The sequence below is a fragment of the Gambusia affinis genome, linkage group LG15, assembly GCF_019740435.1.
Source record: "Gambusia affinis linkage group LG15, SWU_Gaff_1.0, whole genome shotgun sequence".
Classification (NCBI taxonomy): Eukaryota; Metazoa; Chordata; class Actinopteri; order Cyprinodontiformes; family Poeciliidae; genus Gambusia; species Gambusia affinis.
The window spans coordinates 5462826-5477029 of NC_057882.1; the positions used below are offsets into that span (position 1 = coordinate 5462826).

The window sequence follows — 14204 nt, forward strand, 5'->3', positions numbered from 1 at the left end:
GTATATATATTTATTTAACTCTTGTCTTTCTAGACTTTAACATCAACACCCTCAATATCTGTAATTATTATTTATTTGTTTTTATTATATTTTAATATTTGACTTTGAGTTAACATCTGTATGTATGCTCATGTTATTCATTTGAAATAAAGAAAAAAAAAGCACACACAAATTGTTTTCATTCAAACTTGATGAGTTTGCCATTTGTTCTGCTGAGGCTGTGACATCAATCTGTGACATCACGCTTTTCTGTATTACATCACAAAACTGCAATCTGGAATTTTAGTTGACCACAAGACACGTTCAGTCAGTGAAGAAGAGTTCGACAATTCAGACTTCTGTTAAAAACGTACGGAGTGCTACAAAAATGGATGAAACCCCTGAGCCACCGACGTGTATTGAGAGAGAGTTGGATTACATAATTAAAACGATAACGGAAATAAGTGTCATTTTGAAAAAACCGATCACGTTGTCCGATGACAATATAGAAATACTTAGGATTCAAATTAGAGATGCCAGTTTTAGAGTCAACAAAATAAGATCATTTCTTGGATGTTCAATCGAGACTTTGGAAGAATTAAAACGATCGATCAACGTTCTAGAAGGGGTCATGAAAAGCCATGAGGAGTGGAGGGAATCAAAGAAATCACAGGCTAAGAAACCAAAGGCGATAAAGGCCTTACAAGACATTGCAAAAGGAATCGGGATAGGTCTGATGGCTGTGGGGGCAGTATTTCTATGGCAAACCTTTGGATATCAATGGACCTTAATGGAGCCACCAGCTGAAGTGCACTAAGCTGCACTATATTTGACCCAGAGAAAAGGCATTTTTAAACTCTGCCTTAACACCAACCAGGGAGTTTGAGAGTTCTTGTTTCCTAGATATCAGTGGAACCAGTGGTATCGATGTTGGTTCTCCAGAACCAGGGGGTCCAGCCAAGCTTCATGTGGGCTTTGAGTGCACTAAACTGGCCAGGTTTAGGGTGACGGCTACTTGGCAGGAGGTAAGTCGGTGGTCCCTGGACGAGATCTGGGTTCTGGGAACCGTGTACCCAGAACGAAGGTCACTAGGGCTTCGCCAGGCAGCTGGCACCGAGCTGGGCATTCCCTGGTATGGGGTCCAACTCTGGGAGCCGCCACCTGGAGCCTCATGGCCAAAATCAGGTACCTCTGACATGGACCCAGCCCTGGTTCCGGGTCTGGTCCCAGTCCTGCGTCTGGTTCTGTTTCTAGTCCTGGTTCTGGGCACAAGGCTTTGTGTCCATTGCAGCACAACACTCAGGTTGGATAAGCTCAGTCTCTCATGTCTTTGTTTGGGATAAGGCAGCAGAGGGACTATATGTTCTTAAAGACGCTGCGTCCTAAATGGATTTCTTCAGCGCCTCAGGTTTTGGTTTCCTGCTGTTTAATGTGTCCTGTGTCGCCGGTTGGTTCCCGCTGTAAGGGATGGACTTGAAGTCTGAGGAATCTGTCTTGTTGTTGTTGTTGGTCTCTCTCAACCTCCTCACTTCCTTCTTTCCTCCTCCAGGTTGCCAGAGCTGCTCCTCTGATGAGTATCTTCCCTGCTTGGTGGTGGATGTGAAAAATCACTTTTTTGTTTTTAGGTTTCTGAAGAACTTAGGGTCAAAACAAAATCTTCTTAATTACAGGTTTGGTCACTTTATGAAACTTTTGCAACAATGTATAACTCAATATGAAGATACTTTTGCAACACTGATGGAATGAAATATTAAGGCTTTTATTTGGAAGAGTATTTCTACGCCTTATTTTAAGAGAATTTGGACGATCCATGCTGCAGAGATCCGCAGCATGGAGCTCCGGAGCCACAAGCGTCTCTTTAGTGCTTCCAAGGTTCAATAGTAGCAATAATTGTTGCTAAAAATGTTAAAGAACCAAATGACTTTTTAAAAATGAATATGTAATGTAGCAGGATGAAGCCTGCTTCAGGATTGAAGACACCTGGCACCTACCTATTCACCTGAGTGGGTGGGAGCATAAAGGCAGACTCCCTCACCTTCTCTCTTCATGCCTGCATTTGGTCACACGTCAGTTGAATGTCTGCTTGGTTAAATTGCAGTGATCAAACTCAAAAACCGAAATAGTAAGTAATGTTTCTCTTTCTGTACAAGATCTCAATTTGAGTTGGCTAATTCAAGTTGTTTAAATTCAGAAGCTGCCTCAAGCCTCCTGTTTATACTGGGATGTGGCAGTAATTTACCCTCCCAGTGCAACTTGGCAACATAAAAAGGGTATGTACCTTTATTCCACTGCACCCATACAGTTCAACATCACACAATAACAATTATTTGTACATAGCTTGTATTGACAAGTGGATCCTCCTGCTTTGGGGCCGGAAGGGGCTCTCTGGTTGAGGTGGAGTCATCCAGCTCTGGTAGGTGACCATGGTTTTCTCTGCCTTGTGCCATGTTCCCAAAAATCACCTATTAACCAAACTTAATTTCAGGTCTAAAGCTGCTGCAGCTCGCTGGAAGCCCTGCTGCTTTGTTTTTACCTCCAGTTTGGCTGGGTGTGACTGCTGTAGTTTTTTTAAACCACTTAATCAAACTACTGATTTTAATAACTGGATGTATCAGAGGGAAACCTCATTTTAGCACCCATGTGTAAATTGTAGTTTCATTCTTTCTGTTTTGTATTTTGCTTTGTTTAACCTCACCCTTTTGTCTCCAGGCTGGGAGCTGAAGGCAGTGGGGGGGCAGCCAGAGGGACTGGACCAGTGTGCTGTGCGAGTGACCGGTGTTGGGATTTCTTCACGGATTGAATGTTTATTCACAAGTGCTTGGGGTGATTTATTTTGATTTATTAATTTGTTTAGGCCCAGATCCCACATTTGGATCACCCTCCCCCCTGCTGGTAGGCCCCAGCACTGCACTCCCTTTCCTATTGTGCTCCTTGAATTTTACTGGTTTTTTTAAAAAGAGAGAAACAATAAAGTTAATTATTTTTTGCAATCAAAGAAGTCTTTTTCTCCTTGGGTACAAACCCATCTATTTCCTTGGGCGCAATTCCCAAGGTGGCGCTGTGACACCCACTGGCTACCCTGCTTTGAAGGGCAGAGTAGCAGCTTCACCCACTCGTGCTGCCACAGTAATAAATCCAGGTTTTAGAAGTTGATGTATATGTATGGAAATAATTGCTTTGTGTTTTTACAACAGAATAACATTAAAATAGTTGTTTTGTTTTTTTTTGTTTGTTTTTTGTTGTTGTTATTTTCAGATATTCCCCAAATATCAAAATCCCATAAAGGAAAAAATGGATCAATCCTCATGTTTTCCAAAGATTTTATGTATTTTAAAACCCAGATATAAATAAAACTGAGGTTCTTTAAAAATTTTTTTTATTTAAATAGTTGAAGTAACATTTGCATCTCTGAAGTTTCATTTAGATGGAGTGAGGGCTGAAATGGCTCTTTGGATGGTAAAGGTTGCCAACTCCTGATAAGACCCTATTTTTAATTTTAATTATGGTATCTGAAAGCTTTATTTTGAAAGGGCAGATTGATCCAGTGTGAATCACTAATTTAGCTGTGGCAGGAAATTGAAACCCATTCTACTAATAATCTAATATGTAATCAAAGTCTCCAATTTCGGGAACCTAACACAAATCACACAAAGTCAAGCAAAATGGCCGCTATTAGATGGATTTGGAATAAAAAAAACTTCTCAAAGAGGAACAATAAAATAATTTTTTGACTGTTTTTCAGGGCAGGGCAGCCATGCATATCTTAAAGAATGGTTGTGGTGAGCTGGTTTACTATCAAGTAAGTGATGAGCTTTGTGTTATTGTAATTGTAATTGGGGCCTGCCCCATAGCAATGCATAAGCAATGCATAGCAATGCATTGCATGGCAGGCACCTATTAATCTACACCCAATAGAACGCCTCTTTATTGAGGCCTGCCCCATAGCAATGCATAAGGAGAGCAGTGAAGCAAGTCAGTCCCTGCCTCCATGCATTGCATGGCAGGCACCTATTGTTCTACACCCAATAGAATGTCTCTTTAAGTATTATTTATTATTCTTCCGTCACCCGGAATGCGGCTCGTACCGCTGCGAGCCCACCCACAAAAGTGGTATCAAAACGTGCGGCTCGATCCCGGGAGGTGTGCTATTATTTTTGGTGGGATTTGGAGTTACCATGGCGACGTAAAAAGCAAAAAACGACCCCAAAATCACTAACGAGCTCACCAGGTGCAACTCTCGTCATCAAGGGGACGAGGCAACCAGTAAATCCTGAAAATACCCTATTTTTGAGGATTTTCTGTGTCGTCATAACTTTATGTAGAAACACCATTCAAACTTCATTTTGTAGATACGTCCGTGATCTCTTTTAAAGTGAAGACAGCAGGTCAATATGAATTATGGTTTGTCCACAACTTCTTTCTAAGCGACCCAAAGTTTTTGATTTTTGGAAAAATCAGAGTGTGAAGGCCGCTCCGCTAGAGTGAGAGTCAGAGCGACATTTTGACCCCAAATCATTTTTAACTCGCCCTCACGCTCACAAATATTGCATGATTGGTATGAAACTCGGTCATTACATTGATACGCATGCCTTAAAAATTAAAAATAAATTATATAAACGCGTCCATGTCAAGCAGCAGGGACCAGGAGGCTGTGTGGAAGCTAGAACCTCCCTCCTTGTCCGCATCTCATTAAGCGAGTCCCGCTGTAGGTGAAGCTGCCTCGCGCTGCCATTCTGAAGCAGGTGTCCAACATGGCGAACGCTCGCAGCGGCTCTCTGGCGACTATTCTCTTTCTCTTCGCGTTTCCAGCGGCTCTTCACAAAGGTAGGACTTTTTCTGCTTGTGCGTGGACGGAGGACGCCCTTTGTTCCCGCATTTTCGCGGATGTAGATGCGGTGGAGTGTCATTTTAGCAGCTTTTTTTTTTTTTTTTTTGTGGGAAGCCGTCCGCGGCAGAGCGGTTTGGATTCAGCTGAGATGTTGTTCACCAAGTAGGAGAACATTTCAAAAGTTGAAGCTCTGAGCAGAACAGGGCAGGTTTGGGTGTTTTTGGCGTTGCAGAGGCGCTGCCCAGCCGATACATCACTTTGGACCGCTCACCATTTGACTGGAGGCTGAAACCGCTTCTCCCCTCCTTCACCACCACCGCTGGGAACTGCTTTAAGAAAATAAGTGTTAGAAAAGAATAACTTATATTTCTGCGAGATGTGAGGACATATGAACCTGCTTGTTTATGTGCATGGTCGCATTGTTGCTGATTCTGTCCCGGAGGTTACTTTGTGGCGTGTTCTGAAACGGACAGAGCAGCAGTGCGTGCTGCAGCTTCAGCGTGTCAAAGCGGAACTCCATAAGCAACTTTGTTCATTTAACTTGTTTCAACCGACTAAGGAATTTCTCCCGAGTATTTTTGTTTGGAAACTCAGTGGTGATAACAACGCGCATGCCTTGATTAATTCGGCGCTAAGACATGCTGCAAATCGGTGTGTTTTGTAATTAATCTCTGGATTTAATGTTGAGATGGCGCCAGGTCCAGTCTTCCTATCTCTATATTTTACGTACCTTCTCCAATTATAGCTTATCAGTTTGTTTTTCTCTGCGGTTAAACATTTCTCTCTATTATGGAAACAACTATTTAATAGAAATATCGAAATTTTGTTTTCTGTTTTCTGCTCTGCTTTTATTTATTTACGTTTCTGATTCTAGTGTGAGCTTCAATTAAATAAAATAACTGCTTGATTATTAGAGTCGCTCAACGAGTTATTTGCGAAAATTATAAGTATATAACAAAAAAATGTACGAAACACTTGTGGCACTTGGTACCAGAGAAGAAACGTGCGCGACTAATTGTACGAAATTGGGGCCGGGGGGATGGGGGGGTTACGAAATAAACAGCAGAACTCTGAGTTCTGTTTGGAGTAGCCGAGTGGATTCATGCGTTGTGAAAGTAAACAAATTTCCACGGAGATCCAGGTCACATCTAATAAATACTAATAATTAAAAAGAAAATTCCCGGAGTAGTTGGAGCCGCTGCGGGACTGTGCGTTCATTCCACAGCAGATGGGTTTGCAGGGGGAAACATCAAAGCTTCCTGACCCGAGTTGGGAGGTTTCAGGGAGCGGATGGGCTTCAGTTTGAGATGCGACATGATTTCCCCGCTGCTGATGGTGTGATCTGTGCAGAACGGCTTCACGGCTCGGCATCTTTCCCCCAGCTGATTTCCAGTGCGGTTCTGCATTTAAACCGGTGCGGGCAGTAAATCGTCAACTTAAATGTTTCAGGCTGCTCTTCATGACAAGAAGCTCCAGCCTCTCTTGTGGTGAGAATGACAGGGGAGGCAGATGTTTGTCACATTGTGGGATTATCCACAAGACTTAATCCAGTTGTATCCACTGAAATGGGAAATGGATGCAGAGCCGTGTTTCCCTCTTCTCTCCTCGGAGCGAGTCAGTGAATGAGTGAAAAGCAGCAGAGAGAGACTGAGTCTGATCTGCTCTACCTTCACGGTAATGGCTCCACTGATTTCACACAGAACTCGGGGCACTCTGGCACAAAGCGTATCAATTATTCACCTCCAGCTGCATACTCTGAGATCACATTGTGCCCATGCATTTACAGCCTGCCTTTTCTTTTCCCCTCCCTCATACTAAGATGTGAAAGCTGAGGTCATAATCCACCGTCCAGTTGTCATTACTGTCCATGCAACTAATCTGGAACCAGATTCCATTTCATCCACAATTCAACCAAAGAAAAAAAAAAAAAAAAAAGAGACGAGTGGGCGTGGCTTATTGTGTTTCCTGGAGGAAAATGCAGGGAAATGACCCAGAAGTAAACGTAAACTTCTGTATTTGTTCTATTAAGATCAGTAAAAGATTTGACAGGGGCGCCCAGAAGTCTTAACACAAGTAAGAAAATAGAAATAAATAAATTAAAAAAATAATAAATAAATTTGCTTCAGGGAAATGTGTCAATTTCAAACAAGTTCTTGTTTTTCCAATAAAAAATTTGACACTAGGTTAAGGTTTTTTTTGGGTTTTTTTTTTGAAAATTGACAAAATTGCAATGGAAACCTTTTTCTTTTTTTTTCTTTTTTTTTTTTTTGCATCACATGATCAACAACCGGGTGTTGCCACTGGTGAAAACCATGAAGGAGAAAATGACAGGAAGTAGTTGAAGGAAGATAACATGGCATATTTTTAATAACTTACCACTTGAACAAACTTATTCACATGTGAATTTAATTGCTTATTTAACGCAAATGCCACAAAATGGTTTTTGAGATTAGAAGGACATTGACAGATTTTGTCATATTTTTGGACCAATGAGCCTGGAGTACTTTCTATAGAATGGTTTATGAGAGCTTTTGTTCAAAGTTAATGGCGGCAACAACAGCTCTATCCAGATACTGCTAAAGACAGAAACGTGTGTAAAATAAAAGCGACTATTAAACAGTGTTAACTTTTATGTCAGTAGTTGCGTACAGGAGTGAGAGACAGCAGCAGCTCCTTCTGTGATTCTGTCCAGGAAAGAGAAATGGATCAAAGGCAAGGCACTCCACCAGGACTAACGGAGCGATTATACAAAGACTCGTATCTCATATTTGTCAATTTACACAACAAAAATGAAAAGCGTTGAGATAAAATGCTCACACTAGAGCCTTTGTTTGGCCAGAGCCAATAACAGCAGAACTCGCAGAGATATTTCTGTTCCTGCAAGTCTCGGGTTAAAAATACCCAAATTGCATTCAGGAGTTTTGCTTCTACATTACATTAAAGTTTAAGTAGGCTTTCACTTTCTTCCCTAATTTCCCTACGCTCATGAATTATGAATCCATATATTCCTTTCAAGTGTTATTTGACTCTAATACAAACCATAGAACAAATATAGATTCTAATCTAGCCCCTCTTCATTTTACACGTGTCTATATTACTATAAGTGAAAGGTATGTGATTTAATCTTTGTGCGGTGCCTTTGAATGAATATTAAGTGGAGTAGTTCTGCAGCTTATCGGCTTACAGCAACAGGAGACGCTGCTTTCCAGGTGTTGGGTTATGCTAACGCAGCACTCCCGCCATCAGCTTATTGGGACTTGAAGCTCCGGTGGCAATCCACCAATTATCCCAACAAGCACAAACCGTGTCGCGTTGCGGCCGTGCCGGCTCGTTATGGCGTCTGCACAGCAGTATTGTTATCTGCTGACCTGACGATGACCCTCATCACGTTTTACACGCTGCTTTCTGCTTGATCTCAGATAGTTATTAGATTTGGATAAGAGCGTTAGTAATGCCTCGTGTGTAGATGCAATCTCTGGCTGATAATCCAACATGCTGACGGACGCCGAGACGTGTTTACCTCTCGCATGTCATCGTCTGCTCCTGAGAACACGGGCTAACCACAGGAAGTGGATCCCGTTGGAGCCGTGTGGTCCGTTTGGACCCGATCCTGCTGTTTTATGCCGACATTGTTGTCGCACCTTTTTCTCAGATATACAGCCCACTGTACAGCTAAGCAAATGGATTAATTTGGAGCGTAAAGCCTTGATTAATGCATGGCTGACAGCTTGATTTATACTGAGTACATTTCTGCTTTCTGGCCTGCTTTCTTATTTTTTATTTACCGCTACATTACCGCTGACATATAAACTGAGGCTGCATGATCTGTCAGCTTCACATTCCTTAATGTGGTGATTGATTGACTATCCTCAACTGTAAACAGAACTCGGGGATAATACAAGGAACCGTTGGGCTCTTTGGAGATGCTGAGATGTCTGAGGGAAAAAACCACTCCATTTATTGGTTTTCTTTCAAGATTCATACTTTTACTGCTGCGTCTACCATGGGATGTTTTACTCCAACCATGCATCAGTTTCGAACTGCCTTGGTGAGACTTAATGCCTACTTTGACAACCAAGTATTGAAACCAATTTCCTGTAATCAATACGTGGTCTGTTGTAAGGAAATGTGGTTGTGCCAATGAATGAATAAATAAAAGTTGATGAGCAGCGGTTTAGTTCATGGGGTGGGAATGGTTTGCTAAGTGGGAAGTTAAAACTGGAGCAACTTTTCCGCGGTACATTCAGCCTTGCTGTCATAATTTGCTCTCCTGCAAACAGGAGTATGAATGTTTTTTTAAACATTCATATGCCTTTTAATATCTTAGTTATCTCCTGAAAGATGCCTGACATTTCTTTCCCAGTTCTGTTCATGTTGGGTTGTAAACACAGCAGCATGATGCTACATCTGAAAGTGTAGACTGTGTAGAGGTCTGCATTTACAACACAGGGTGTAAGCGGAAACATGTTCAGTATTTCAAGCCTTTTTAAAGTTATATTCTTGAATCTCTCTGTCCTTCCCTTATTCTCTCCTGTAGTTTGTTTGTGCTTTTTAAGAAATGCTTGCCATAGCATTAGCAAACTTTAGAATTTGTGCTTTAGGAATTGGGGAATAGAGTCCAAATTGGACATAAAAATAGAGTTCAGCCCAAACGACTTATTGAATTTGTCCTTTATGATTTTCCTCCCCTATTTAAGGTGGTAATAAATGTATAGAGTCTCTGTGGGTGAGGCGTTTTACTGCCTCAGTGCTAAGTGTTGAGGAGCTGAGGCTTGAGACGACGCAGCGCGGTTCAGATGACGATCTGCTCTCTGAATCTCTCTCTTAGTAAAGATGAGCTTTACTGCGGAGCTGGGCTCCACTCTGCAGAGCTGCAGTCCAGAAACAGTTTCACAGATTTTACACAACCAATCTTTTCATTACAGGAAAATAAACCCGGGCTTTTAACTGTTTTTTGTTTTTGTTTTCCTTTGTATCATCACCATGCTCTGTCAAAAAGCATCCAGCCTTTCTGACAGAGGAACCTTCCGGCGTGGTAGTGGCTCAGCCAGGACCCCCCGCCGTGATGGAAGCCGGTGTGGAAGTGGACGTGCTCTCCCTCTGAACCTGCTACTGCCTCTTCTGCTGTAATGAAGAACAATGGCTGTATTCCTGAAGGGGGGGCGGACCCCCAGTGACCCGAGCCGTGCTGGCCTGTCAGTCTCAGAGCGGCGGCGATGGCAGGCCAACAGATGACTGCTGGGTCGCATCTGGCCTCCCTGCACTTAGTGTAATCAAAGGGAGGAAAAAAGGTTTATGGCCTACTTGTTAGTGAGCTGCCAACTGATGGGATGTCAAGTAAGCACCCTCCAATTCGAAATCTCTTGAGGGATTGGAGGGGCTGGGGAGCAAAGGAGGGGCGTGGGCAGCAATCTGCCACACTGACAGCAGCTAAGGTGCTGCTTGGTGCAGTGAAACAACCAGACCATGAAAGCAGCAAAAACCAGCCAAATCAGAGTCATTATTCACTGTTTATGCTCATATTAGCAAAACGGTGATGCCTAAAAGGTGAATGCAAATTCTATTCGCTTCTAAAGAGTTGTTTTGTTGAGGCCTGCGGCTAGCATATAGCAAATGCAGATAAGTAATAAAGAATCCTGTAGGGCTGGGGATTGTTTATTCATAGATAAAAGGTAACACATGGTATATGCTCTGTATTTTCTTTCCCTGTTATGTAATAACCAGCTTTCCTACATAAATTCCCAGGCTGAGCTGAGGCCGTTCATTTTCTGATAAGAAACTGTTCTACAGGTTGTAGACGTGGAATTAAAATAAACAGTCGGCTCTTTGGAGCTTAACGCACGTTTCATACGAAGAGCAAAGATATTCCAGCCTCGTTTCTCTTACAGTCTGAAGGGGTCTTTAGATGCTGGACTGGGTGGTGTGTGGGATACACTGTGACAGGTGTTGACATTTCCTACTGCCCACCTGCTCTGGTGGAATTGGGGAACTGTATGAACGTTTGACTTACTCAAAATTTGAAAGATTTTCAGCCAGATGAAAACATTTTTTCACTGCGTTTCAACAAAGATGACCTAAGTAAATAAACAACCTCCAGAGTCCAGACCATCACATCACATGATATCAAAATACAATTTCAGAATTTTTTTTCTGACTTTAATTTCTTTTGTTTTTTTTCACCCGTTCTTAGCATATTTTTAAAAATGTGCCTGAATTCAAAGTCCAAATAAATACAAGCTGTAAAACAAGATGTGCGGGGCAGGGAAGGCTGACATCACGCCCAACTATGGAAGCCCAAAGAGTCCATTCCTGGAGAAAAATCCAGATTTTCCAGATATTAAATTGTCAAACATTCGATTAATCCAAACCAACGGCACATTTTATAAAAATGTGTTGGCTGATATTCATATTTTAATGTGTTTCAGACCGACAAGTCAAACTGTGCCAATATTTCCATTTTGCTGCCTTTTGTATAAATGTGTAAAATATCTGATATGAGCCACAGTAATGGCTGAATTGTTGCATTGATACATCTGTAATAATTTGTGTCTTCTTCTGGTCTGCTTCATGTTGTAAGTCAGGTTCTATTGGAGTGGTTTCTTGGTTCTACAGGTCTGGTGGGGATTGGACCTGGATGTCTGTGGTCAGATTGAACTCAGCTTTGCATAACGGTTCATGATTTAACAGAAGAGTTTCTGCTTCACGTCGGCTGGTTTGGAGAGCAAGTTGTTCATTAAAGCACCAGAAGAAATCTGTAAGGAGGAAATATTTTTCCCCAGCACTGTTCATTCTGATAACTTATAAAATTAAATGTAAACATATGTGGTCATTTCCTGGACAGAAGCGGTCTATTGTGTCTGGTGAAAATGAGGCTGGTAACATTTGGAGGCTCTGCTAAATGAAGTCACAGCAGCTGTCACGTTGAGCTGGATTTACTTTATTTATTCTGTGGTCAGACGTACTGTGATGGGTCGTGCTTCGGCACGTCATGCATATGAATCCATGTGTATTTATTATAGACACTGCGGCCGTGTTGACAGAGAAATGTCTGGATTAGAAGCTCAGAACCTTTGCTGGTGTCTGCCAGGTTGTGACGTTGCTGCCATGGACTGCTTTTCTTACAGCTCTGACACAAACGACTGGGTTAAATCATTAAGATGTATTACACAGGTTACACTGGTGATTAAAAAAATCTTTATATATATAAAATTATGGCTCTTTGTGGAAAATGCAGTAAACCTGATTGCATTAATCAGGGTTTTTTTGTTGTTGTTGTTTTGCCTTCTTTCTTTTTTTATTGGCTTACTAACTTTAGCAGCTGGGATCCAGTTCATTTCCTTCTGGCCTCACAGTACTTCAAAACAAACCTTTAATATGAACTCATTAAATGAGATTGATGTTGTAATATTGGCAAAGCCCTGCTCCTATCAATCAGTCACTCAACTGTTACCCCGATTTCATCAGCGAGCTGTCAGCTGGAAACACATCCAGGCTTCTGAGATCCTCCTCAAAAGCAGCTTTGGTTTTTTTTCTTTTTTTGTTTCCTAAAGAAGAAACAGTTTAGAGCAAAAAGCAGAAACTAAAAAGGGCCTTTTACTGTGAAGCACACAGGAGCCCTGGCAGCATCAGAGGGCCGCTGCAGGCAGGTGGTTTGGTCCTCCGCATCCGACACCAAGAAGCAGCCCATCCACATCTCCACCACTGAGGGATAACATTTACTTTGAGAAAATATGTTTGTTTTTTTTATATACTAAAGGGTTTTAATTCTTTAAAACGTGTGAATTAATAATTAATTCAATGTGTTGGAATAAGATTCATGTTATACAGATTTCTTGCATATATGGAGGTTTTAAATGTACATTTTGGAGTAAAAAAATGTCTAAAAGCACTGGAGTACTGGAAATGTATTTCTGGAAATATCTCGTCCTTTCAACTGGGAATGTTTTTTTTTTTTTTTTTTTTTTACTTATATGATTATTGAGAGAAGCATTTCATAATATTGTTATAAAACATAAAGTCTGTATAGTCTACTAATGTGATGGTAAATGCCAAGGAATGGGACTTTGATAATCAGCACAGTTTCAATTTCTCTGTGGAATATGACTCCAAATTATTTGTTTGAAAATTTGCATAATTCACTGATTTATTTTTACTCATGGTTCATAAATAAAATATTGAGCTTGAGAAGCTGACAGTACCCAGACAAAATGTTACTTGACACGTCATTGGCTGGTGTTTGCAAAGCAGCCAATCCAGGAGCGGCATTTCTTTTCTTGACGTAATTGGCTGAACCCCCAAAAGCAGAAATAAGGAAGAGCGGGAATATTAGCTTCTGTAGTAGTGCTAAGCATGTTCTCACTATGCATATCAATGCATATTAAGCCATATGAATTATTGAAATAGTGTTTTTAGAGTGGGTCTGAAGCATTTGTGGATTTTAACTAGTTTATTTTAGTAGGAGTGCTGATAAGTTTTGCATATCTCCTTTAACCAAAAACGGGAACGATTCCATTTTTATTCCAAATCTTTGTTTTTAAACAATTACTATGAGAATGCCATATTTGCTCATGTTTAGACTTCCACTGGTTGCCTAATGAATCATTTTACCAATCAGCCACATCCTCTACAAGTGCAGTTCACTTGTGGGATAATTGTGATTTTGCTAAAACTGTTTAGGTGTAGCTTAAGAATTTCAGATAACTCCAAACATAATTCAGTTGTCAAAGCAAAGAGTTCAAATAACATTGAATTTGCTTTGCTTGCGTTACAGATCTGTTGGCAACATCTCCGAGCGGGGCGCCATCAAAACGGTGTTGGAGGCTTTTGTGCCAAAGTGACCGTTTGTTCAAAGCCTCAGGATTAGTGTTTATGATCTGCAGACGGAGCCAGTTAAAGTTAAACAGCTCAGCCATGTTTGTTATGATTTACATATTTAATGTGTGTCCTCCTGAACCTCTATGCATACCATGTCTGGTCATATGTGGGTTGTTGAGATGCTCTAATTGCAGGTTTACATGGTTGACAAAACTAATCTGACGTTCCATGTGAACCATTGTCGGGTCACAGCATGGAATCTTTTGCGTGCCAGTTTGTGTGGACCATAAGCAGTCTTTGATTGTCCGTTTTCCTCCCAGTTTGAGGCCTCTATCATCCTCGCTCTGCTCTGGAGTCGCAGGGAGGTGCCGCTTGCTGTAATTGGACCCGTTTCGCTCGCGTCCATTGACACGACGGCGGATTCAACAATGAACGAATAAAGGAATCAATGTGGATGATTTGAGCTTTCAAGCAAACAAACAATACAGCTGGCGTTGTGCTGTAATCATCGGAGGGGAAATGAATGCCCTTCTGAAAACAATGCAGGTATTCGGCGCCGCATGAGCCCGTCTTCCGTTTTCCA

General features: G+C 41.5%; 1 protein-coding gene and 1 long non-coding RNA gene across 9 annotated transcripts in view; both read left to right on the forward strand.

The window, feature by feature from the left end:
• The first annotated feature begins 206 nt into the window (after positions 1-206).
• On the forward strand, positions 207-2924 carry LOC122845399. Of its 2 annotated transcripts, XR_006373031.1 has the most exons (4): positions 207-2101; positions 2171-2249; positions 2317-2392; positions 2689-2924. It is a non-coding gene; the product is annotated as an uncharacterized LOC122845399 (long non-coding RNA). The 2 variants fall into 2 exon arrangements; XR_006373032.1 differs by lacking the exon at positions 2689-2924 and having other exon boundaries at positions 2317-2560.
• Positions 2925-4693: 1769 nt separating this feature from the next.
• cadm1a (cell adhesion molecule 1a) overlaps positions 4694-14204 on the forward strand; it is a 376486-nt gene continuing 366975 nt past the window's right edge. For 6 of the 7 annotated variants that reach the window (XM_044141661.1, XM_044141663.1, XM_044141664.1 and 3 more), the window contains exon 1: positions 4696-4803. In XM_044141661.1, the coding sequence (XP_043997596.1) occupies positions 4731-4803 (73 nt within the window). In that variant the 5' untranslated portion in view covers positions 4696-4730. Of the gene's footprint in view, positions 4804-14204 lie in introns of all 7 variants that reach the window. The other variant, XM_044141659.1, reaches the window with a different exon arrangement.